Genomic DNA, 26,052 nt, shown 5'->3' on the forward strand with positions numbered 1-26,052 from the left:
AACATTTGTATTTTGTTGAATTCAAAATGCTGGTGCTCAATTGCTAGGTTATTAGCAAGTATTATTGTGTACTCTGAGATATGTGGTGTGACCTTGAAATAGACTTCCTCTAATCACTCTAATTTTGCCCCCATAAATAATTTCTTTTATGAAAAGTGTTTAGTTATTGCTTGCCAGTATCTATTTTTTTTTTTTACAGTTGCTTGCCAGTATCTAATTGCACAACAATTTCAAGAAATGTTTTAAACAAATAACAAATAATTTGACTAGAAATCGTCTTAAAATTTGAAAAGCATATTAGGAAATAAAATAATGCCAAAGTCACAATTGATCACATACTATTCTGGCTCAATCTACATTCAGTAAGTCAAACCATTTTTTAATTTCCCCCCATATTTTATTACTCTATGAGTGAGCAGTAAATTTAATTTCAACCAAAGCAGATACTTTTAAACCTCACCGACCTCCATTATGTAAGCCCACATGCCATTGTCCCATTCTCATATCATCAGGAACGTCTGAATTGCAATTTGCAGCCACTTCAAAATCCAAAAAAAAAAATAATAGTACCAGCAAAACAAATAATAACTTAATTTACATTTTTTTTTAATTGAATGACTGTCAATTTCTGAGTTCTTGATACCTTCCTTTTTCCCACCCCTCCATAATATATAGAGCCTCGAGCTCCTCAGTTTCCAATCCCCGTACTCTCTCTCTCTCTCCCTTTTCTTGAAACTTCCCTCTTTCCTTTAAGGATTCCCTCCTAATTTGGTGGGATTATCCCTCATCAGCATTGCCATTCCCTGTTTCACTCACCACATTGAAGACATGGAAAAGCTTATTCGCATGTTCCCTTTGCTCCTTGTTCTTCTTCTGTGCCCCAATTTTGCCTTTGCTGGCCATGACTACGGCCAAGCTCTTAGCAAGAGCCTTCTGTTCTTTGAAGCTCAGAGATCTGGTTACCTTCCCCACAACCAGAGGGTCACATGGAGAGCACATTCTGGTTTGCAAGATGGCAAAGCAAGCGGGGTAAGTTTAAGAACTCTTTTACTTTAGTTTACTCACCCAAATTCTTTCTAGTCCTAGTTTTCATGTTGATGTTAAATTATGCAGGTGGATCTAGTTGGAGGGTACTATGATGCAGGGGACAATGTGAAGTTCGGGTTACCCATGGCGTTTACCGTTACGATGATGTCGTGGAGCATCATTGAATACGGCAAACAAATGGCTGCTAGTGGTGAACTTGGTCACGCCATGGAAGCCGTTAAGTGGGGTACGGACTACTTCATCAAAGCGCACCCTCAAGCCAATGTTCTCTATGGAGAGGTACCTTATTTTCTTATTTTAATTTTAATACAATGTTTTATTCCTAGTTGAATTTAGATGCTATTACACCAAGTAGTAATTTATTTATGAATAAAGAATGTCGTTGGTGTTGTGACAATTAGGTGGGAGATGGGAACACTGACCATTACTGTTGGCAAAGACCAGAGGACATGACAACCGACCGTCATGCCTACAAGGTCGATCCGAGCAATCCCGGTTCCGATCTCGCCGGAGAAACCGCCGCCGCAATGGCCGCCGCATCCATAGTTTTCAGACGCTCTAACCCTGCCTATGCCGGCGAACTTCTCCGCCATGCCTACCAGGTACTACACTGGCTACTAGCTTTTACACTTTAGTATTATTTATTTAATATAATAATTATTGTGTGATAATGAGATGGGCGCATTGTAGTGTAGAAAGTGGACAAACAGTGAAGCGTGGTGCGCATGAATTGTTTGTTCGGAACGGCATGTGTTAGTGAAACGGTTGGAGTTAATAGGCAGTTACACTTTTATGGCTCTTTTGTCAGAGTCGTTATTGCGAGCGACCAAACTTGGGCCTCGTAGGTTACACCGCCATATTTATGCAATAGCCCAAAACTTTGCTCCAAAAATAAATAAATATATATAATAAAGCCTAATCTTTCTTTTGATAACCAAAACCTAATCCCTTTGCCCAACTAGTATAATATGAAGTAAGCATAATTTCAGTAAATTATTTTTATAATTTTCTGTGATTTTTTATTATTAAGAAAATGCTTTTACTTTTTTCAACTTGTCCTTTTCTCTTTAAATTATTGTTCAATAATTAATTTTTTTCTTTTCAAAATGAAAATTATTAATGGCATTTATTTTCAAGAAAAAATAATTTAGTCTTGTAAAAAAGTTTGATTTCTTTAATCCTTTAGAGTTTTCTAAAACGACACTTGTTTCAAATCAAGAAAATATTCGTAGGTGGAACTGTGGAAGTGAAACAGTTTTTTATTTTATTTTTTAAATGAAATTAAAGTATACTATTTATAATCTCATACAATTGTATTTTCTTTAAAGTATACTAAAGGTAAAGTTTATAACTATTTTGTTCTAATACATTTCCGGAATGCTACGTAATATTTGTGTCCTAAAAAAGCAATGAAATGAAGACAGTATCTAATCTAGCATTTTTGGGACCCATCAAAATGCTTTTTGTACACTTCTTAATTTCCCCCCAGCTTTTTATTTAGTCTCCCTTAATCTTGCTTTGTTGAGCAAGAGTTCACCCTATATTCTTTTTTCTTATAATAACTAAAGAAGCGTGAATGGATTCTTTTTATGACAAAAGTGAAATTTGTTTATTAAAATCAATTCACCTACTGAGCTTTTTAGTCCATATCCTATCTCTAACAATATCTTTTCTTTCTTTATTTTATTTTTATCACCCTATTAATGATAATAGTAGTAACAGTGGTCCTAAAATAAAGTTAGTTGTTATGTCTAAATGGGAACATGGACAAGAAAGAAGTGTGGCCAGGTCTCTCATGGGTTGCCGAAGGGGCACACATGCCCTTTTGTCACGGTATAGCCTTACCCTTTAGATCGTACAAATTGATCTTTTGTAGCCCCAGTTGATCGTAACCTTCCCCTCGAAATGGATTCACATCACACAAATGAAACTTCGTTATTGCCATTATGCCTATCACGTGGGTACAGTGTCGGTGCTATTTTTGGGTGAAATAACACTTTATTTGTTCGATATGTACTTTTACTATACGACCACTGCGGGCGTTCAGCTACCATCTATGTGTACTGGGTCTTCAAAATAAAATTAAAAAAATAATCAAAATATTGTATTTGGGTTTTTACTAGTAAGGGTTACATTGGACCTCTATTTTGTGCTACCTTAACCTTATACTTTACTCTTTGACCACGTTTTCTGTTTTCTGTCACTGTTTGTGATTGGTGAAAAACATGTTGTATTTAATTATTCATTTATTAGAGTTGGAGTGATGAAGATAGGATGCTTCTGAAATTCCGATCTCAATAAGGTCCTTAAGTAAAAAATACTACTGTCGTCACAGATCTGAATCTGGTCCCCTCTGGTATCGTGTAGTACTAGTATTTTAGTTGCATCTAATAAATGAGGATACCCAAGAAGTTGATTTAATAAATGTTCACCAACTTAACATAAGGTTAATTAATTGATTCATTTATTGAGAATAATGGTACTCGATTGACTTTACTCCATTCTTTTTCTACCCGGACCTGCTCAACTGACTCTCTCTGGGGTTGTTCAATTTCAGCTATTTGATTTTGCTGACAAATACAGAGGCAAATATGACAGCAGCATCACGGTTGCCCAAAAGTATTACAGATCCATCAGTGGTTACAATGTAAGTTTTTGTTGTTTAATTATGTTTATTTCACCCCTTTCTGTTAAAATTGAGCAAATACAAAACTTTCCCATTTGGAAAAATGAATTAATGTGCATACGGCATGCCTAAATTAAAAATAAAAAAATCAATTGCAAATGAAAGGAAACAAAAGTAACAATTAATTGAGGGTTGGTAATTGAACGTGCAGGATGAATTGCTCTGGGCTGCTGCTTGGTTGTATCAAGCATCTAACAACCAGTATTACTTGGATTACCTTGGAAGAAATGGTGATTCCATGGGTGGAACTGGTTGGAGCATGACTGAATTTGGTTGGGATGTCAAGTATGCTGGTGTTCAGACATTAGTTGCCAAGGTAACACCAATGATTTTTAATCTTATCAATAATTAATGAAAAAGTAAAAAACAAACATAAGTTAGCTTCTTTTGTGTATATTATTATATCAAACATTAGTGACCAAGTAGCTTTCCTTGTTTCTTCCTTGCAGTTCCTGATGCAAGGCAAATCTGGGCATCATGCTCCAGTTTTCGAGAGATACCAGCAGAAGGCTGAAACTTTCATGTGTTCATGCCTTGGGAAGAGTAGTCGCAATGTTCAGAAGACTCCTGGTGGCCTCATCTTCCGCCAGAGATGGAACAACATGCAGTTTGTCACAAGTGCCTCATTTTTAGCCACTGTCTACTCTGACTACCTTGCTTCATCTGGTAGAAACCTGAGATGCAGTTCAGGGAATGTCCCCCCTGCTGAGCTTCTCTCCCTTGCAAAGTCTCAGGTACTGAAAAATTGTCTCTATTTTTAAGTTTTAGTTCATATAAGAGAAAATGGGCACAATTATAAGGACCAAGTGAATAGTTTAACCTACTTTCAATTGAACTTTTTCATTCTGTAAAATCTATCAGCAGGATCTAAGTACTTGACATGTTAAATCTTCAGGTGGACTACCTTCTTGGGGACAACCCAAGAGCTACTAGTTACATGGTGGGCTATGGAAGCAACTTCCCACAAAGGGTTCATCACAGAGGTTCATCCATTGTTTCCATCAAGGTTAACCCTTCATTTGTCAGCTGCCGTGGAGGTTATGCTACATGGTTTAGCAGCAAAAGGAGCGACCCCAACCTGCTCACTGGTGCTCTTGTTGGTGGACCTGATGCATATGATGACTTTGCTGATGAAAGAGATAACTATGAGCAGACAGAGCCAGCAACATATAACAATGCTCCTCTTATTGGTATTCTGGCAAGACTAGGTGGAGGTCATGGTGGCTATAACCAGCTTCTTCCAGGTATTGTCATCATTATTCTTGCTTTATGTCCCTCTCGTTAAAACTCTTGCAGTGATGATAATATACTAATCAGCTTTAATTTCTTCCTTGCAGTTGTTGTTCCAGCTCCTAAGCCTGCTGTTACCAAGCCTCAACCAACCCCCAGTCCCAAGACAACTCCTTCTCCAGGTACTTTTTTGGCTAGTCACTTCACTTGCACATTCTTTATTGATCAAGTTAATTACCTGAGAAATACTTGAAACTAAAATGATATGTATGCTTTGATCAAAATCTAACTGAGGAATTTCTCTTTCAGCTTCATGGTCAGGCCCAATTTCCATTGAACAGAAAAGGACCACCTCATGGGTTGCCAATGGAAAAACTTATTACAGATACTCAACAGTCGTGACTAACAAATCTAACAAGAGTCTCAATTCTCTCAATCTTTCAATATCCAAGCTTTATGGTCCAATCTGGGGTGTCACAAAGTCAGGTGATTCATACACATTCCCATCATGGCTCAGCTCATTATCAGCTGGCAAAAGCCTTGAATTTGTCTACATCCATTCTGCTTCTCCAGCAGATGTCTCCGTGGCGAACTACGTGTTGGCCTGAAAGTGGCATGGGAATGGTTTACTGCTTTCTTGTGTAAGACTGTGTAGCCATACAAATGTGCAGCGAGGGGAGTGTCTTTACGTTTTTCCTTCTATAATTTGGTGTCAAATCTTCTTCTTCTTCTTCTTCCCTTGTGTATTTTGCATTTCAGTAGGTTAGATCAAAATAGGTAGATTATATAAGATGGAAGGACCGGAGCAGAAAGGAGTGAAGAGACAAAAGGCAGAGCTCATCCTCTTTCTTCTCCGCTTTACAACTTATATACAGTGAGTGATACAAGACAGGTAGTGAAACAGTGTTGTTGAGAAGTTAAAAAAAAAAAGGTGAACTTCTCAATATTTCAGAGAAGAGTCATCACTTGTATTTTTCAACAGCTTTGGATGTCTTTTCTGTGTTTGATGTTGTAAGCTTTGCAGCATTTTGTAATCTCTACAGAGAAACAGTTTGTGCTATATAGTATTATGTTTTTGTGCTGTGCAATGCTAATTTGGTTATTTCAAGTTTATGATTGTTTAATTCAGTGGTTAAAAAATTTCCAGCCTAGGTCCAACGAAGATGGTGATGTGTGAATCTAAATTTAAATATTATTTATATTCTACTCAAAGAATAATGTTAAATGCAAGTGCAGCACTCTAACATAGCCCTAAAAATGGGTGGCAAAAAATTCTTTGGCTGTGTATAAACTATAAAAAAAATAGTAGTCACTCACATGTTATATCCTATCACATGTTATTCTTTAGACACATCCAGGGTTTAGATTCTGTAAGTGGTCATGGTCAATAGTAAAAGAAATACTTTCCTAAAATTAACAATATCATTATGTTGTCTTTATATTTTTCCATATCCTAAAATATTTTCACAAGGTGAAAAAAAAAAAACACGTGAGAAAAAACTAAAAAGTCACTTTCAAATTAAGATTGGTCTTGCAACAAAATGTGTCAAAATCCCCCTTCAAAATAGGCAAATCACAGTTGAAAACACAAGACCAATCTTGGAAGAACAACTGAAACCAATTTGCAACAGGCGCACGATCATACAAATAAAAGGACAACTTGGGGATTTTAATAAAAAAGCTAGGCGACATATTTTTCTGATATGGAACTTCTCTCCTATTCTTTGAGATTTGTGATGTGTGGCAACATCAACTTGGAGTAACCTGCATCTCATCTCATATTTCTGATAAAATTTTCCATTATCAAATGATAATCCTTCCTTATCTAGTTATGCTCCACGAGACTAACTAGGAAGCAATTGATAATTCTCCTTGGATAAGTTTGGAGCCTAGATTCTTGTGTTAAGTTTTGGCTCTCTTTATCAGTAAAATTTCTTTTGCAGGTAAAAAAAAAAAGTTTGGAGTCTAGATTTAAGGATTGGGAAATTTTGCTCCATTGATTACATTTTTTCCCTTTGTTCATTACGAGAGATCTCTAATCCTCCTAATTCCATGTGTTTTTTTTCCTCTTCATCTAAATGCTTTTTTTTTTCTTTTATATATAAAAAAAGATTCAAAACCAAAAAAAGAAGGATAGTATGACGTGTGAACAGGATTGATCAAATTTTAACAAGAGCGTACCATATCATTGAAGGATATGAGAGCACAAGTCACCACTCGTAGGAAACCTTCCACGTGTCTAGATAGAGGTGCTGCTCCAGACAAAATTATACGTACATTACCCCCCTAAACCTTGCTTTACCTGATCAAGTTACAAAAAGAATATATTAGTCAGCAATTTCGCTACACTTGCTGTTCCTAACAAGGCAGAGGGGAATAATTAAAATTAATGAAGTTTCACCACCTTATTAAATACAATTCTGTCAAATAGTGGAGATGCCTCAACATGATTTTGCCCTTTAGTCATGTTATGCAACTTGCTAAAAAAAAATCAATATTTATCAGAATATTGTAAGGCCCGGCGAGGGATAACAACAATTTTGGTATATAACCAATAATAATATAAATGACCTTTTTGTGTGAATTGATTTGATTGACATAGGATAGGAACACACGTATACAGTACTGTAAGTTTTACAGGGTATGTCATGATTTGGCCTAGATAGCAATGACATACAGAAACATATATGGTACTTAATATGAGTAGGCGAAATTGAACACTGTCTGTTTCATAAAGCTCCCTGAAGAAATCTTTTGGGTCAAACATGTATATCAGATTGAGATTGAGAATTTTTTAATTCAAAAAGAGAAAGGGAAAAGACTACTCCAATAACTAAAAAATAATTTAAAGAGTTGTTTTGTGTCCTTCCTGAAATCATATTTTGATTATCAGCAGTTTTAAACATCACATTATTTTAGAAAGATCAATAACTGTAACAATGACAAAAGCTTACCATTGTACACTCTATCGAGCACACGGGGAACCGCAACAAAAATGGTTGGCCTTAGCTCTCCAATATCTTCCAGTAACACTGACATCCTGCAGCCATTGCACAAATTGTGTTCACATTAATGTCAAGTACAAATTTGACTATTCTTGGGATAAAGTCAAATCGAAAGCTTGATAATCATATCAGGCTTTCATTCGGAAATGAAAGATTTGGCACATTTACTCACTCCACTCCAAAAACCTATTGAGGCACCATGCATTATCATTGCCTCCTCAATGACCCTAGCAAAGATATGTGCAAGAGGAAGGTATGATAGGTATACATCTTTTTCATTCAACTGCAAGCAGGAAAAAGGAGGGTAAGTCAAAGAGAGGATAGCAAAATATTCATTATCCTAAAACTGAAAACATTTCTAGAGACTAGAGCTCTCAAAATACCAACACTAGCTTACTTTTTCATTACAACTCTTCAGCAATTGCTGAATCCCAGCTAAGAGTGTAATAATGCTTTCGTTGGTTATCAACACTCCCTTGGGATCACCTGTAGTTCCACTCGTATACATTATTGTACACACATCACTTTTCTTTTTAACAGGAAGATCAAAACTCTGATTATGACCCTGCTCTAGACATAAAAAACTGGAATGAGTAATTGAGTATTGAGAAATGAAACCAGTAAATATCCATAAACACATTGCTTTTCTTGGCCTTTTCTGAGCTGAAAGATAGAAAATTTATCCGTTTACTTTGAGAAATTTTTTTCTGTTCTTATTTCTTCTTTCCAATTTTAATAATTACAGAACTGTTATCCTATTTTTAATCTGTGTCCTGCTATAGAAAATTTGTACAGGAAGCAGAGAAAACAAAAACAGGAAACGTTTCTCAAAGTAAACATGCCCTAAATGTGCATATGTAAGTACGGAATTGAACTGAATTTCCCACTTACAAGGAAACGTTGGATAGAGATAGGAATATATCATTAATATTATTTTCTTATGGGGTGTGCGTGTGTGTGTTAAGAGTTATTGCAGACGCTGCAAAGTAATTATAGAAGGAGTATATTTTCAGTGAACTTTTACAACTAATAATAAGAGAAAGAGTAATAATGTGTCAAATGAATAACGCACCACTTGCAAAAATTCATCTCATGAATACATTGCCAATCCAAACTTTTCAACTTCTTGCTTTTGTTCAGGAGTAACCTTTCCAAAGCTCACAAGTGCTACAAAATTAATTAATAAATAAATTAAGGTAATTGCTTCTTTCCAAATACATGAATATTTTAGGAACGAATGGAGAGAATCAATGAAACATACTCTTTAGATATTTTCCTGCATTTGGAAATGTCTTCAATAGCTGAAAAGTTTCAATACCAAATATATAAATAACACTGACTATTAACACAAAATTGTATTGCACAATTCTTAGTCCTTCCGAGGTCCTAACAATAATATAACAAATGATTTCAATAGGCGTAAACTTTAGGTATCTTCTTTTCTTCAACAAATGCCATCGAGACCTCTGCATGGTATATAATAAATTCCACAGCCCCATGCATGTTAAAATCCATAATAACTATCATTTGAAAAATATTAGGACTGCAAACGTTCATGGTTAAAGAATCTAAAAAACTTCACTAGTAATTTATAATGGATTATTAATGAGTGTAGAATAGGATGTCTACTTTTCGATATAAACACTTCAAACCTAAAGGACTGTTGAGTGAATAGTTGTGTTAGATATATAAACAAATCATTCATGTTACTTCCCCAAATAGTTAATTTGTTTAGATGATTGGCTTTAGACAATAGTAATGAAGAAGAAAAAAATCAGTTTGTGGTTGAGTCAATCCATCACCTTGATGTAGAAACATGCTAAAGAAGCCTTGCACATACCTAAGGTATCGTATAAGGGAACACGATAAAGTCCTTGAGCATTGCAGGCCTTCAATTATGTTGCAATGTGTCAGAAAATATTGATAAAGCTAGTTTTGCAACATTAAAAATGGCCATCACTAGGTAGTCAAGGATGTCTACCACTTAATGTAGAGCACCAAATAATAGAAACAACAGGCAGACATTCATGGATGAAAGTCATGAAACAACAGACATTTGATAGAAGAATATTTTAACAATACAGTAAAAATAGAAACAATGATAAGCAACATACAATGCGCAAAGAAACAGACAAAGATCATGATATAAATTCAATAAAAATCTCCAAAGATTAATGTTATTAGAAAGAAAATTTATATGGAGAAAATACAACATAGAAGTAAACAAAATCAAACTAAATTGTACCTCCATGTTCATGATCCATTCGGGGCAATTGGCACCATAAATACCACATTTTACACCCTGAAAATAGGCATTATGTAAATTTAAACTTAAATACACAAACTGCAAGAAAAGATACTTATATGAAAAAATAAAAAATCAAAGTGCACTACCAAGCACATCAATGCTGATAGAAAATAAAATAAAAAAAAAAACAGGTGAACAGCACATTAATGTACTGAGAATCCAAAATATTGGAGTAACATACTTGCAGTCACATCTATCACTTTCTTTTTTTCTTCTTTATTTTATTTCTGCGTCTCTCTTCGTACACCCCAAAAATGGAATGGATCTTCATCATTTTCCAATTTTTCCATTCTGTCTTCTTTTTAAAATTAAAAATATACCAATTCTAACGTAGGAAACATTTTGTGTAGGGATGCTAAAAAATACTAGTTATAAAAAAATACGTATAATTATAACTAGTTTTATATAATTAGTTATATAAAATAGGTATAAAACTATAATTAATTTTACGGTTATAAGTATTTTAAATAATTTATTTTTATTTAAAAATTAGCTGTAGTTATAAAACTATAACTAATTTTATAGAAATGAGTACTTTAAATAATTTATTTTTATTGGTGCAGCGGTAAAGTTGTGTCTTGGTGACCATGTTGGTCATGGGTTCGAATCCGGAGCTTCTTTGCATATGCAAGATAAGGCTGCGTACAACATCCCTCACGCATACCTTCAATGTGTGCATTGTGGTTTTTATTTATTTATTTATCTATAGAAATTTAAGATAGATATTGGGATTTTATAATAACTTAAAGATCTGAGTTAGATTGATTAATAAAGTGTGCATTGTGTTGTGTTATATCATACTATACTTAGTTATAAATCAAAGGAAGAAAATAAGATAACATTGATGAATTGTACATGAAAGAAAATTTTGGATCATCCTTCTTATCTTTAATTACTCGATAATTTCTACAAACACAAATTTCACTTTTTATAGGCTCGTTGTTGATGTTTATACTGATCAATCATAGAATAAAAATTCTGATTCAGTCCAATTAAGCTTCCTTCCTATGAACCTGGAAGTTCTTCTGGGATACAAGGAAATAATTCAGTTCCATAGCTAAAGATTCGAACTAACAATCTAAAAGATTCTGGAGCATCGATAGGTTTAGGTATTGTTCCTCCAATGATCGTAGTCCCGAGTACTTCTTGATGAGTTTTAATATGATCATATTTATAAGTAAGCATATCTTGTAACTGAAAATATCCCAGCGGGTGTTAAGACCTTGAATGGGAGGAGGAAGGGGATCATGGGCGAAAATGCTGCGGTAGACAGGGCCAATGGGTGGCTTTCCTTCTCTGGCCTCTGTGGCTTTCTCCACCTTAACGATGAACCTCTTTTCTGCCATCCCAATCGAGTGGACCCTTTCTTGCTTCTGCTTTTGGTCTTTCTCTCTTCTCTTCTGAATTGTAACCTTAATTAATTAAAACTTACGCGAAAGACAGTTTTGATTGGTCAACCATTTCAGATCACTATACAATTTTTTCTCGGCTAACTAGCTAGTTAGTTAGTTACTCATTTCCATATATTATTTCTCTCTTATTTTACTTTCCTTTTCTATTCTTTAATTTCTTAACTACTAAACTAATTTTTTTAGACATAAATTATAGGAAGAGTTTAATTTTTTATGTATGTAAGAAATTTTAGATAACTTTTAATAATAATAATAATAATAATAATAATAATAATAATAATAATAACAACAAGAAATACTTATTAAAATAATTTTTTGCAATTAGGAAGGCTAAAAAAAACAAGTTTTTTAAAAAATACCTATACCTAGTTTTATATGGCTAGTTATATAAAAGTAGGGATAAAATTATAACCAATTTTATAGTTATAGATATTTCAAATAACTTATTTTTATTTAAAAACTAGTCATAGTTATAAAACTATAACTAATTTTAATTTTATAGAAATAGGTATTTCAAATAATTTATTTTTGTTCATCCATAACTAGTTATATAATTAGTTTATTTATAACTAGTTATATACCCATATTTTAAAAATAATAATTAGTTATATCAAATTATACTCATTTTAAAAATTAGTTATAATTATGGTTATAATATTCATTTGTAATTTAGTTATTTATTAGATATGGTTATAGTTATATAAATATCATTATGAACATTCCTTGTTGCTATTTAGATTTTTTATTGTACGTATTCATTCATAAATGTTTTGTTCATAAAAAAATCATTAACCAAAATAAACCTAAACAAAGGAAGTTGTTATATTTAAATTGCTTATCTTATTTCCAATCTTAATAAAAAAAATGTATATAAGTAAAAAGTTATGAGGACCAAAAATGTTTATCGACTAATAGTAAGAAATGAATCTTTTGAGACATAAATTTGTCTCCAAATGAAGAAATGGAACCTTAGTCTACAACCTTAAGAGACCTAATTATTTACCAACATTGTTGATAATTTGTTTTTAAAATGATAACATTATCTCTCTTAATTGTTTTTTAAAATAGTGTATTTAATTATAGAAGAATTAAGAAATTAACAAGCAGAGAAAAAGGCAGGCGTTTATTTATGCTTCAAAAAAGTTCAAGGATACAATACGACGTCAGATGCAATTGACGTTGGGTATGGGTATGGTGTGTTCTCGCAAAAAAAAAGGTCTAAATGCAAAAATTCTTTATAAAAAAAAGTGATTAATCACTTAATGTACAATTATCATATCGGACCAGTATCACCAATTCCCCATGTCAATACTTCCTTAATATTTTCCAGAAAATAGAAAAGGGGCAAAATTGAAATACGATCTTTATAAAGATAATAAACAAGGGACCACCTTGATTATTATTAGATTTTATAAATGATTTTTATGATGTTGAACAATTTTATTTTTGTTACGACATCGCTTTATTGCCGCCATCATATACCGATATTTTTAAGCAGAGAATGTTAATAAATGTTTCAGAAAACTTCTGTCAAGAAATTATAAGTGTATTTTTTTTCAAAAAAAAAAAGTACAACACTTCATATGACTAATATTCCTTATCGTAATTTTTTAAAATAAATTATTTAACTTATTAGCTAAAACTCGTGAAAGACATCTTATTTTCAATTCTGAATCACCTTTTCTATTATAGGATGAACAAATGATCCTCAACTCTTTTCAAAAAGCCAATTGACCCATTTTGAAGTATTGGCAATTGTCACACATTGTCTTCACCCGACTGATAAAAGATAAAAACAATGCAATTCCTATTAAAATATATTAACGGTACCAATCTCAAATTCTCAATCGCGCTTATTTATGGCTTCTAGAGTTCATTCTGACAAATAATTTATTCCAAAAACTCACTGAGCAGTTGTTATAGAAAACCCAAGGCATGAGGGAAAGAATCAGTTGGCACCATAAATCCACTTCTCTGCATTGCTAGTGAAACTAACCAACTCCTCTGGCTTAAACCACAACTTAATCTCATCCTTGGCAGTTTCTGGACCATCACTCCCATGGATGATGTTTCTGCATGCATGGACAACAATAATCAAATTGTGATCACCAAATAATGGACAATTCATTATGTAAAGAGAAACGAAACTAGCACGTTTCTTTGGTAAACAATTATAACATGTTTGGAACCAGTTAAGAAGTAAGAAATTACATTTTGGATGTGAAAATTATAACTATAAACATCTCAGTAAACGTAAAAAACCACATCTTGTAACCAAACATGCTATTAGTTACCTTCCAACAACAACAGCAAGATCACCCCTAATGGTTCCAGGTTCTGATTTCTGTGGATCTGTGGCTCCAATTAGCTTTCGGCCATAGGAAATAACTCCCTGTCCTTCCCACACCTATGATATCAATTTTTGGAAACAAGAAAAAAAGACAGATTAGGGACACTGGCTTGTTGGATTCCTAAGTCAGTGGTTGAGTCATTTATATTTTCTAACCATTGCAATAACAGGGCCAGAGCTTAGAAAATCACACAGCCCATCGAAGAAGGGTCTTTCTTTCAGGTCGTGATAGTGCCTTTGGGCAAATTCCTTTTTAGGAATCACTACTTTAATTCCCACAAGCTTGTACCCTTTCCGCTCAAAACGAGATATAATCTCAGAAATCTGAAATAAAGAGAAAACAAATGGTGAGAAAAACCTGAACAAAACCTCAGACAGGGAAGTGGGAGAGAAATTATTAAATAGTCTTGTCCATGATTCAACTAATATATGTGTTACACATAGTTGAGTTTTTTAATTTAAAAAAGAATTAATAACAAATCATTAGGTATCATCATGTGGAGATTAGTTGAGACTTGAAAATATAAGGACCCTATGTAATAATTTATCATAGTGGGGACCATATTGCAACATGTGCAGACAATTTGCACTAGCATGTTCCCATTGTTTCACAAACAAATGATAAAGAAGTGCAAGAAATGAAGTTTTCACTTTACCAGGCCTCTCTGCACTCCATCAGGCTTAATGGCAATGAAAGTGCGCTCCAGCTGGGTAAGAAAAAGCAGACACATGGTATGGTATGGTTTGCACGTTATAATCGTGTCAAGGAAAAACAGCACGCAAGCAAGGAAATGCAGCAGTTAGGGAAATATCAAGCGTACCTCAGCTGCCTGCACCTCCTGATCTTGGAACATGTAAGCTACGAGACAAAACAAATCAAATCAAATTAGCAGCAGATTGAAAATATCTGGTTAAAGGACGCACAGTGTAATAGTATTTTATTTTGTGTAACATCGAGAAACCACCGACAAATATAGCAAATCGTTGAGACTTTGTTCAAACTTCAAAGTTAACTAACTGGTGTAAACTACTATGATATTAAAATACTAATGTATATATTATAATCAATGCAATCTTGTAGGAGGACTGATACACACGGCAAAGGCAAACAGAATGAAAAAATGGTTTTGGTTTTTCCAAGTGATTTATGATTTATCTGTTAAAATGTTATACAGTTCATGGTGGAGATCAAGGAATCTGTGTCAATTGTTAAAAACTAACAGGATTGGATTGAAAATGAAAAGAATAAGCAAGGATTGATTACTTTAGAGGCTAGCTTGATTGAAGTTTTGAAAAAGTTTAAAACGTAGGGGATATTAAGGGAAGTAATAATCCAAAAACTTAACCTGATCCCCAGACAGAGACAGCAATGGACAAGGCTCCTCTTCACTTTACAATAAAAACGCATATGACGAAACAAACAAGGATGTATTGGTGAAAATTAGTTTAGTTAAATCTGATGAAACTAAACAGTAGTGGAAAAAGTGAATGTAATTGTTTCAACAGTGTTATTATTATTGAGTATTGAGGAAACCTGCGGCAGGAAGAGCAAGAGCTCCTGAAATCCATGATGATGATGATGATGAAGAAGCGGATCCATTTCCAGAACCGTTCTTTCCGTAAAAAAGAGGCACTTTGCTGCTCAATGAAACAGCCGCAGCAGCCCCAAGCGCACGTCCGTCTGTAAAAGTGATTATTATTCTTAATTTGTCATAATCTCAATCAAGAAAAACCAACCACATTTACATTTACAATTGGTTACTCCTGAATCCTCATCCTTACGAGAACCAAAACAAAATATATTAAATCCAAGCAAAGAAATCAAGTTTATGTTCTGTGTGTGTGGATAACCAGATCAAGATTTATTTTTATCATGACGGTAGGGTTACAAAGAAAGGTAATTACGAGAGTGAAAACGAGAGGATAGAAGGGACCTCGCGGCTCTGGAAGCAGATTTGCAAACCTGTGAGGCCATCTTCTTGGCTCAGTGGCAGAGAGAGCGGAGAGTGAAGGAACAACTATTATCGGTTCTTTTAACTCACTTTACTGCTGTGCTCAAACCTAACCTAGGCGCTCACATTTAATATTAAACATATGCATTATTTTAGAGCTATTTTTTTATCAATAAAAATAAAGACAGTAAACTCATTATTAAGAAAATATTTTATCATCATATCATATTATTACTGAATAAATGCTTTTTTATTTTAACCCAAAAATTTAAGGTAATGATGTAAGATGTCGTTATCTTTATATATATGAGACAGATTGAGAAATATCTATGATTTATGATATTATGATCCGGAAAAAAAATATTATCAATAAATACAAAAATATAATAAAATAATCAAATCATTTACATGTTTGTATGAAATTATTTTGCACAAGTAATATATATATATATATAAATTAAACTCTAAGTATTATTGCAAGGCCTACTTTACAAATGAAAAGCGAATTCATACGGCTCTATGCTTTTGATCCCCACAGCTCCGCGGCTTCCTTAACAACCCATGCAACCCACGGGTTCAAATAAAAAATTTACACCGGATGAGACACTTTCTAATAATTTTGTATTGAGGCGATATTGTCATGATCCGAATTGATTTTGTAATATAATCACATGTTTTATTAGTATATTGGATACCTCGATAACAATTGCAAAAGCAATCAAATCACTTAAGTACTTCCAATGTTCGAAACGATGATGTAGTAATGATAAGCTTCATGATGAGACACTTCCAATAATTAAAAATAAAAAATAAAACACACACACACACAAACAAGTTTGGCACTCTATCAAATGTCAAAATAGAAGCGTAAACAAAAGCTTAATTAGGTTAAAGGTGAGAAAAGAGGGATAAAGGTCGGGAACAATTCTCCTTTATAGATTCGTCTGTCATGGAAAATCATTACGAAACTTCCCCTCTTGTCCAATACTTTACGTGGCAATGCTTGATTTGGACAATAAGAACCAATGCCATTTCCAGTTGGTGGAGGAGGAGCTGAGACAAGGCACTATATATTATATATATTGCCAAAAAGAAAGAAAAGAAGTTCTTAGGGGAGTCTCTAAAAGTTTACTAATTAAGGATTAAATGACTGCGTGGTTACTGTGTTAGCCAGTTAAGTAAATTATAGAAATAATGACCCCACGAAAAGGAAAGACACGGATCAAGTTCAAGTCGCTTCGCTTGTGAACTTCACATGATATGCAACACAATAATAATAACAAATACAATGAATCCGCTGGCTCTAAGCTTGTGCTGTACAAAATAACTGCTCACCTCTTAAAATGCCTACTATCTTCCTCCCTAAAGGGGAAAGAACAAGTTCGGATGTGAAACACAAGCCAGAAATATCCCTCTCAGTAAGCTAAAAGGCAGCACTCCCTTCAGATTTGATTTTTAGTTTTTGCACCCGTGCTTTTCCTAATGGAAGAATTTGATATAATGACCAACTCAAATATATAATTTTTTAGCATAAGTATCAATTAACAACTTAATGTGATTATTTACGTGAACTCTACATGACTTGGTTCTTGTGAATAAGATGTCTTGTGTTGCATTTATTTCATGGATGATCAAGTTGTTCTAATGAAAGTAAACTAGAATATGACATTCTTTAGAGTAGTACAAGTTTAAAAAGATAATCCTAAGCATTATTTCTTTATTGGTAGTACTATAAGAGGGGCAAAAAAACCATCTCCTAATCGACTGGTCTACGAGAGAAAGAGATGTCATGGTGCCACATCCAGTTGATATACGGTCAAAGCATTCTAATATTTTTGGATTTGTTGAGTTGGCTTTTGGAGGTGAAGAATGAAGATAGACAGGCTTAATTCATTCTCAATTCTAAAATGGCTTCAGAGCCTCTCATATTTTTCTTCATTTTTATTTCAATAAGCGGGGAGGGGGGGAGGGGGGGTATGTCTTTCCCGTGACACATGAATGAAAATTATTTTGTAACCCAACTATCAACTTTTACTCCCACTCCCACTTCTTCATCCCATTATTTGAATTTTGAAAAATATTAAATCTAATTTACTCGCATGTAACGAATGTTATTCACGGGAATGAAATCTTCTATCTTGAAACAAACACCTCAAATGGTTCCCGTTTCATATGTTCCTTAACTACTGCTTTCCCATTGGTTACTGGTTGGATGGTGATTTACAAATTGTACCTATGCCTATGGCAACAAAAAAGGGTGCTAGGGCATTGCAGATTACAACAGATTAGGTCTACAAACCCTCCACAAATGTAGGCAAAATGTGATCTCCTATCTGTCCTTCCTTTTCTGACAGTTACAAGAGCTTTCCAGGTCCAGATTGCCCTGTCTTTTCAAAAGATATACAAGGCCTCTTTTAGTTTCTCAGCCATCAACCACGCTCAGTACACCAAAGTTATATGCCTACAGTACAATTTAAAGCTTATCAGAATCTCCCCTGGAAGATAATGAAATTTAGACATTAAGAATTCATTTTTCATGCTTCTTATATAGATATCCCAACTCTAGTTTACATACATATAGAAAGGTCACAAAAATTGCAAGGTTTAAAAAAGGGGTAGTTCAAGTCCCGGTTTGAGCCAAAAGTGACAAATAAATTGGCAGTCTTTATTAACTTACTGAAAACATTTCAAGACATTCGTGAGTATGTCGTATTTACGAAGTAGCTTAGATTTACAAGCCACTTAAACTCACCAAACAAGGTGTAATTATGTTACATCTCAATCGAACCATTGGGAACTGATGTATCAGATTCCAGTTTGCAGTCAGCTTTACAAAATGTATCAGATTCCAATTTGCAGTCACTTTGTAAAGCCGATAACCAAGAGTCCACCTGAAAGAAGAATGATGGAGGTAAACTGCATCATTTGACATGAATACATGATGACATGTGTGATTGAATACAGACTGTCTTTAGAAGTTGATCATAACTGTATCAGGGATGTAAATTGCTTAAAATCTGTTCAGACTGTAAAACTGAAATATAATAAATAATGACTACTATCAAATTATCTTAACTTGGACACACCTGTATTTTAGAATTGCTTGAGCACTCATAGCGCAATCCATGACGAGTTAAAATATAAAAGGCATATTGAATTTCACCATCTTCTCGCTTAAAACATGGTAATCTTCCAACTTCAACAATATCAGATAGAAGGGTTGAGTCCTGGGGGCTTAGGTCTGCAATTTTTTCCCTTAATCAGCAAGCATGCAATGATGCATTGTAAATGAAAGTCAATCATCTGAAAGCTTGAGAATAAAATAAATTTGATTGAGCTAACCATGTGCAATTTTCTTTTCAAAGACATTAAATAAACTTAGGCATTTACCAAATAGCTTAAGCATTTTGGAGAGTTAGTTGAGCATGATATGGGCCTCCCTGACAAAGCTATCAAAAATAAATTCCCTGCTTCTCCTACTCCTCTATTTTAATTTAATTGGTTGAGCCTGTGGCTTGTCCAGCCCTTGACATAAAAGGGAATTTTAAAAAATATTGATAAAAAGAATTCCTGGACCTTCTAATAGCTTAAGCTTTTGGGGTGTTGATTCTTGACAGCTCAAAATTCAAACAAACATCATCTAGACATCTTTAACAATATGGTGATGAAGCCTCACTATAAGCTGCAGATTTGAAAGAAAAAATGCTAAATCACAAACTTGAAGCAAGTACTGGAAGAGGTACTATCCAATGGAGAGAAGGAATGTTCCATAATTGCGAGGAATTTATTAAAAAATTGTTGAAAAGGAATTCCACACAAATATGGCGATTAAGAGGTTTCCAATATTTACATTTCTCATTCACCCACATTGAAAAAAGCACAAAAGTAATTTATCTACAGGAAAAAAAAATGCTCAGCCCAGTAAATTTTGATGTTCTAATTAGTATTATCATGTTCACTGAAAAAATGAAAAATAGTCTCATATTTGGTTAGATAGAATAATTTTGAAGGAATGGGATTGGGAATGGAATATTCATTTTCATGTGTTTGGTGTGGATGGAATGAAAAAAAGACTCCATTCCCTTTTATGTTTGGTATGTTATATTCCCTCTGTCCCAAAATAATCCCAAAATAAGTGTCGCATTAGAAAAAAAAATTGTCCCAAAATAGGTGTTATGTTAACTTTTCGATGTAATATTAATTTTTTTCCACTAATACCCTTAATAAGTGTCACTTTAATTTTTCAACGAAATTAATGATAAGGTTAGTTTTGTCAAATTATTACTCTTTTCTTTCATCTATTTATTAGCTTTTCTTGATTTGTATAAAACAACTTAGGAAGACACTTATTTTGGGAAGGAGGGAGTAATTGATTAGAAAATACAAAAAAAAAAAATTTATGATTTTTTAAGTTAAATAATCTTGTCTTGGCCAATTGGCCCAATTTGAACAAAATAAACTTTTGGGTTGACAAACAAGTCAGCATGTGCTATATTTTGGGTCCTAAATAACTAAAATTGGCCTGAAAGCTTTTTAGAGCTGAACGTGCTGGGTAGATTTCTCCTTTTTATTTACATCTATGTTTTAGTAAAATGAAATAGAAATCCCATCACTTTTGTGATGAAATACCAATTCCTACAAGCTGTCAATTCACAAGAATTATCCTGACTAAAACAGCTGAATTGCTGCATGCTAGCAAATTCATGTGAGTTGTATCAAGTACATGTATATCCTACCGCTGGATTTACATTCATGCATTTTAACACCAGCATAAAAATGTTAGTAACAAACAAGCATATTAAAAAATAATATGACCTCAGCAGATGAATTGACATGTCTGTATATATTCAAAGAATAGAGAGGTGTCGAAGAAGAATGTGAAACAAAGAGCAGAGATTTACTGCTCTAGATTTGCCTACATTAATATTAAAGCAAAAAATGAGAACTACAACTTGTAGGAAGGAACACAACTAACTGCATTACCTGTACACAACAAATATAAAAATATACATGCTCCATGGAGAATGACAAAACGAGGAAGCCAATCATCTACTTCAGTATCATCTAAAGGTGGAGGTTCTCCTGGTAGTGTTGCCCATCTCTGCATAGAAAGACCCAAAGCAAATGAGAGTTCAGCTTGTTATGTGAAATAAATAATAAAGCTCAAACTAATGAACCATAAACTGGTGTAGGGCGGGCAATCAGTACAGTTCGAATGTATAAATATCCAGATAGACGAGCAGACCGCAAAACTTCATCAATATGTTCCAACCTGTGTTAATTGTTAAACAAAATTATTTTAATAAATCATTATTTGAGGAAAAACACATCAATTCTCAATGTAGCAATTTCCACTCCATATAAGACTAGAGAGTAGCTATCTCTTACACACCAGTAAGAATCACTTGTAAGGAGAGAAATGGAGAACAATTAAAGTAAAAGGAATTCCTCATTTTATTCTTAATACTCAAACATTCGCAGATATCTAGACTTCAATACTAATGCGAGCATCTACACTCCTACTGTGCAGCTTCTATCAATGACATCAGTATATTAAGATGATACAAGAATAGTAACCTAAAGAAAACTGCTAATTAGTAAGCAATTATAATACATCATGACAACAAAGCCATTAATATTCCAAAGTTGAGGATCACATCACTCACTGAGCTTTCAAGTGAGCTTCCCTCTCCTCTATATCAGCAAGCTCCAATCGAAGTGACTCTAACTCTGCAGCTGTTAGCTCAACCTACAGGACATAAATTTTTGTTGGTAGGATATAACAGAACCTTCACCAATGACAAAAGATGCACAGCATAAAAGCTGCTCAAATCAGACCTTTTCCTGACCTCCAGTATTGGAACCCCATGACAGCCGCCGTGGAGTAAACAAGTTTAACATGAAAGCCCTCCTTAATTTTCTTCGAGTCCGTTGATGGCACGAGGACCTAAACTAAGCTAGATTGAGTGACTTATTTCAAATAAATTGAAAGTCTCTTAATAACTGTTTTCATTGTTGTTTTCTTTTATTCCTTTTTAACCAGGAAACAATACCTTGGAGATTGATCAGTTCCAGGTTCTGTAATAGATGATGTTCTGCTCTCAGGAGATTCTATACTTGATGTTGGAACTTGAAAATGATCAGGGATGAATTTTAATTTTGCAGGACCATCATCCATGACATTGACCTTCTACAAGAAGAAAGGATGACAATAATGATAAGTGTGAAGGACGGTTTATCCTGAAACAGTAACAACACCAAATGTTAAAACAGCATTGTCGGCATGACTTCCTTAACTATGTCATACATTTCTAACCAGTTTCGTACTTTTCCCCAATATGCAGCCCAAGGTCATTTCAGCAAAGCATAGGAATATGACATGGGTGCTACCCTCAAGAACAACGGTTCGGGAACACACATATTACATCATCCACATCTACTCTTTACCCTCCAAAGATTCTTGTCAAACACAAGCTAACAATAATACAATATAAGCAAATTGTTATACCAGATTACCAGCCAAAACCAGCAAGTCTGCAACATTTGCGGTTAAACTACTAAAATTGAAGAGAAAAAGTCTGTTCCGTTGACTTAACATCAGAAGATCATAAGGAAAATGCTGACGGCCAATCACATAAAGTAAGCCAGTTCTAGAGATGATATCCGACGGACTCATCACTGCATTGGTTTGGCAGCTGTCTTTTTCCATTGTTTCCCCCCATCTCAAGGTAAAAGAAGCAAGTCTTCTATGAAGATCAAGCTACAAAGCAAGTTAATTAAGACAACAGCTCCAGCTTAGTATTTCACTGGTACTTGGTTAATTATGCATTACTCCAAAGTCCAAAGTAACCAGCATAATGAATAGTACGTACTTATTATGTTTCTTTAAAAGGAGAAAAAAAACAAGGATCAGAGAAACAAAAAAAAAAACTGAGATGCTCACCTAAGTAGTGTGAGGAAAAGAAGAGTTCACCAACTCTAATGGTCCACGTGATTAAACAAAGTCCAAACCTAAACAATAGAACCCAGTTGGAAAAAGTTTGGTAGTAGGAAAATAAAACAATCTGAAAACAAAGAAGAAGAGTGAAAATCGAGAGTATTAACTTAATCAATAACACATATTTCATGAATTAGCAACCCTAACATCCAGACTGAGCGAGGATCGTAAGATAAAGTCATCATTTAGAGGGGAAAAGGAAGCTCTAAACTCTTGAATAAAATAAAAGGCACGACAGCTACAAGTTACAAGTTCCAGCGAAGACGGCATATTATTATAAGTGAAATTTAAGAATAGAGAAAAGAGCGAAAGAGTTGCATACCAGGAAGAGGAGAGAGAGAATTATGGATTATATAAGGGTAGCTGGGAATGAACACTTTCCTTTGTGGAAATAGAAAGTGACTCAAAGCCCAAGAGGAAGAAGACGCGGGTGTTTGGTTCGGTATAGCACTTCACTTTATAACTCTTGTCTTACGGTTATACTCTAGTGGACAAAATATACACATTTACCCATCCTTTTCCCCACACCCAAACAGTCACCATCTATTATGTCCTTCACATCTCGACTCGATCAAAACAAAATCCGTATTTTTTTTAATTAATTAAAAAAAACATAAATTCCTGCTACGCTATTAGATTTGAGATAGTAGTGAGGTATTTGTCTAGTTTATAGAATGCCATAAATTTTAATTTCTATATAAATCCTTTTTTTCAAGCAGTGTTGCGGTGGTGACAGTGTCTAACTAGAAGCATAAATTTTTATTTGGCTTTTTAAACTGCTGTCACTTATATGTCTAGATAAATACTGCACATGTTTTTAAAATTAAATTTAACAAATTCTAATAGTTTGGTTTCTGCAGTGTATTAAGTGCTTAATAATATTATTAAGTACGTGCAATATCAGATTTTATAATAATTATTTTAAAAATTATACTGGGTATTTTTAATTAGTTAATACTAGTATAAATGAAAGTGTATGAAAATTGAATTTTCAGGAAATTTTTTTCACGTAGAAACTTGTTGAACAAGAAATGCAAAATTTTGTTTGTTTCATTGTATAATACACGAGGAGACACAGATGCGAGTTTTCAAGAGACAAGGTGCATGCATTGCTTTGCTTCCCGCGTTTGTGCATAAATTTTCTTATGTGTGCTTGTCAGCTCTCACATTTGTTCGTAAATAACAACTCTAATTGTCTTCACGATCTTGCATTCCCCACCTTCTGGGACCTCTTACCTTCTTCAATCACTTTCAAAGGTTTGAACTTTACAAATGTCTCTATCTGGGCCTGCTTGATTCATTCCACTTGTTCATTATTCTTCATAACATGGAATATTGTGCTTTTTATGGTTATTGTGATATAAGATAGCAATAGTATCCATTGATTGATTTGTTTGAAATTGATTGTGGTATGGTAAAGTTTCTGATGTGTGCAAATCTATGAGAATAAGAAAGCAATAGTATTCATTGATTGGTTTGTTTGAAATTGATTGTGATACGGTGAAGTTTCTCATATTTGAAATTGTTGGAGTACAAGTCTGAAATACAGTCTCGCATCTTATAGAAAAAACCTATAAGCATGAGTTTCAAGGTTTTGGATTAAAATATGATGTCAAACTCACTTTGATTGTTTCATTAAGGTTTTGGGTTAAAATGGGGACACATAATGCCTTCTCCAGATGAATCAGGAAGTTGTCAAGGTGATCTTAGACTGTAAGAAAAATATATGGAAGAACCCAGAATTGTTTGAGGTTGTTGAGGAATACTTTGATAAAGCCTGCAGACTCTAGATTTTTGTACTGCATTAGACAAATGCCTGAAGCGAGCTAGGGATAACCAATTGCTTATTATTGTGGCCCTTCAACAGTTCGAAGAGGAAACCGGGTTGGGAAAGAAACGCTATACAAGGACATTACAGGAACTGAAGAATTTTAAGGCAGCTGGTGACCCTTTTCACCAAAGAATTCTTCCAAATGTATCAATCTGTTTACAATCAGCAGCTACTCATGTTTGAGAAGTTGCGAGTACGACAAAGCAAACTTGATAAGAAAGTAAAACGAATCTATTCATGGAGGAAGGTCTCAAGTATGATATTTGTGGCTACAGTTGCTGCTGTGTTGATCTGCTCAGTCGTGGCTGCAGCAATTGCTACTCCAGATGTTGCAGCTGCTCTAGCTGCTGTTACTGCAACCCCAATTGGTTCAATGGGAAAGTGGATTGACTCCTTGTTGAACAACTATGAAAATGCCATGAAAGAACCAAAGGAAGTAACCTTCTCTATGCAAGTTGGCACCTATGTTGCTATAAAGGACATGGAAAACATTTGGGTTCTCGTTGATCGGCTGGAAGTTGAGATTGAGTCTCTATTGCACAATGTGGAATTTGCCATTGAGGAAGCTGTGAAGGTTGCAATAGAGGAGATCCAGAAGAAGTTGGGGAGTTTTTATGAAGAATGTTGAAGATTTAGGAGTACAAGCTGATACATGCAGCCGAGACATTATAAGGGCTAGGACCGTGGTTCTACAAAAAATCATAAAGCTTCCCCACACCTGAAGATGTTATTTTGTATTGTCAACCTGTTTCCAGTAATTGTTGGTTCTGGGAGAATTCATCTGTTCTGTTCCTGTTTCTGATGAAATTTTATGATTTTCAATTATCATTGAATCATGAAAACTTGGGTTTATGTTGTAAATAATAGGAAATTACTGACTTGTAGTCCTTACGTATGTGTAGGAAGCTAAAACTTATTCTTTTAAGACAATAGAGTACCAATGCATGTATTTGTTATTTTGTGAGAGATAATATTTGTGTTTAGCATCTTGTTTGTTGGTAGAACTATTATTCGAGTCTTAATATAAATTGACATGATGCTTTATTGCTTTTGTGGCTTACTTGGGACATGAAGTAAAGCTACTTACAATCAAAATACACCCCAAAACATCTTTTTTCATAAGCTGTTGACTGAAGAATCAGTCTGCGGAGCCAACTGAGGCATGCTAATGACACATTCTCGGACACTTTTTGCCACAATTTTTTTTATTATTAATTGAAACTTACTAAAAATT

The 26,052-nt window shown here is 34.1% G+C and overlaps 3 protein-coding genes and 2 pseudogenes across 13 annotated transcripts; 2 read left to right on the forward strand and 3 right to left on the reverse strand.

Moving 5' to 3' along the window:
* The first annotated feature begins 697 nt into the window (after positions 1 to 697).
* On the forward strand, positions 698 to 6,071 carry LOC114421075 (endoglucanase 6-like). The gene is made up of 9 exons (XM_028386853.1): positions 698 to 1,029; positions 1,114 to 1,326; positions 1,449 to 1,649; positions 3,605 to 3,694; positions 3,885 to 4,049; positions 4,183 to 4,467; positions 4,629 to 4,977; positions 5,071 to 5,145; positions 5,273 to 6,071. Exons 1-9 carry the CDS (start codon positions 829 to 831, stop codon positions 5,569 to 5,571), a joined length of 1,878 nt encoding a protein of 625 aa, XP_028242654.1. The 5' UTR covers positions 698 to 828; the 3' UTR covers positions 5,572 to 6,071.
* Positions 6,072 to 6,680: 609 nt separating this feature from the next.
* LOC114424723 lies at positions 6,681 to 11,622 on the reverse strand (annotated as a pseudogene).
* A 1,731-nt stretch (positions 11,623 to 13,353) lies between these two features.
* Positions 13,354 to 16,109, reverse strand: LOC114421079 (nucleoside diphosphate kinase 3-like). Its single transcript, XM_028386867.1, has 7 exons — positions 15,944 to 16,109; positions 15,573 to 15,719; positions 14,860 to 14,897; positions 14,695 to 14,745; positions 14,195 to 14,362; positions 13,983 to 14,095; positions 13,354 to 13,760 (listed from the first exon to the last, which is right to left on the reverse strand). Exons 1-7 carry the CDS (start codon positions 16,011 to 16,013, stop codon positions 13,637 to 13,639), a joined length of 711 nt encoding a protein of 236 aa, XP_028242668.1. The 5' UTR covers positions 16,014 to 16,109; the 3' UTR covers positions 13,354 to 13,636.
* Positions 16,110 to 18,058: 1,949 nt separating this feature from the next.
* On the reverse strand, positions 18,059 to 23,466 carry LOC114421077. Of its 11 annotated transcripts, none has more exons than XM_028386855.1 (11): positions 23,310 to 23,466; positions 22,934 to 23,001; positions 22,499 to 22,750; positions 22,044 to 22,180; positions 21,829 to 21,937; positions 21,657 to 21,739; positions 21,199 to 21,262; positions 20,974 to 21,091; positions 19,077 to 19,231; positions 18,743 to 18,881; positions 18,059 to 18,451 (listed from the first exon to the last, which is right to left on the reverse strand). In XM_028386855.1, exons 3-10 carry the CDS (start codon positions 22,697 to 22,699, stop codon positions 18,762 to 18,764), a joined length of 987 nt encoding a protein of 328 aa, XP_028242656.1. In that variant the 5' UTR covers positions 22,700 to 22,750; positions 22,934 to 23,001; positions 23,310 to 23,466; the 3' UTR covers positions 18,059 to 18,451; positions 18,743 to 18,761. The 11 variants fall into 11 exon arrangements, with proteins under 11 accessions (XP_028242656.1, XP_028242657.1, XP_028242662.1 ...); XM_028386856.1 differs by lacking the exon at positions 23,310 to 23,466 and adding an exon at positions 23,095 to 23,297; XM_028386861.1 differs by lacking the exon at positions 22,499 to 22,750 and having other exon boundaries at positions 23,310 to 23,465.
* A 1,188-nt stretch (positions 23,467 to 24,654) lies between these two features.
* LOC114424724 lies at positions 24,655 to 25,543 on the forward strand (annotated as a pseudogene).
* The last annotated feature ends 509 nt before the right edge of the window (positions 25,544 to 26,052 follow it).

Source organism: Glycine soja, chromosome 8 (genome assembly GCF_004193775.1).
Source record: "Glycine soja cultivar W05 chromosome 8, ASM419377v2, whole genome shotgun sequence".
In the NCBI taxonomy this organism is placed as follows: Eukaryota; Viridiplantae; Streptophyta; class Magnoliopsida; order Fabales; family Fabaceae; genus Glycine; species Glycine soja.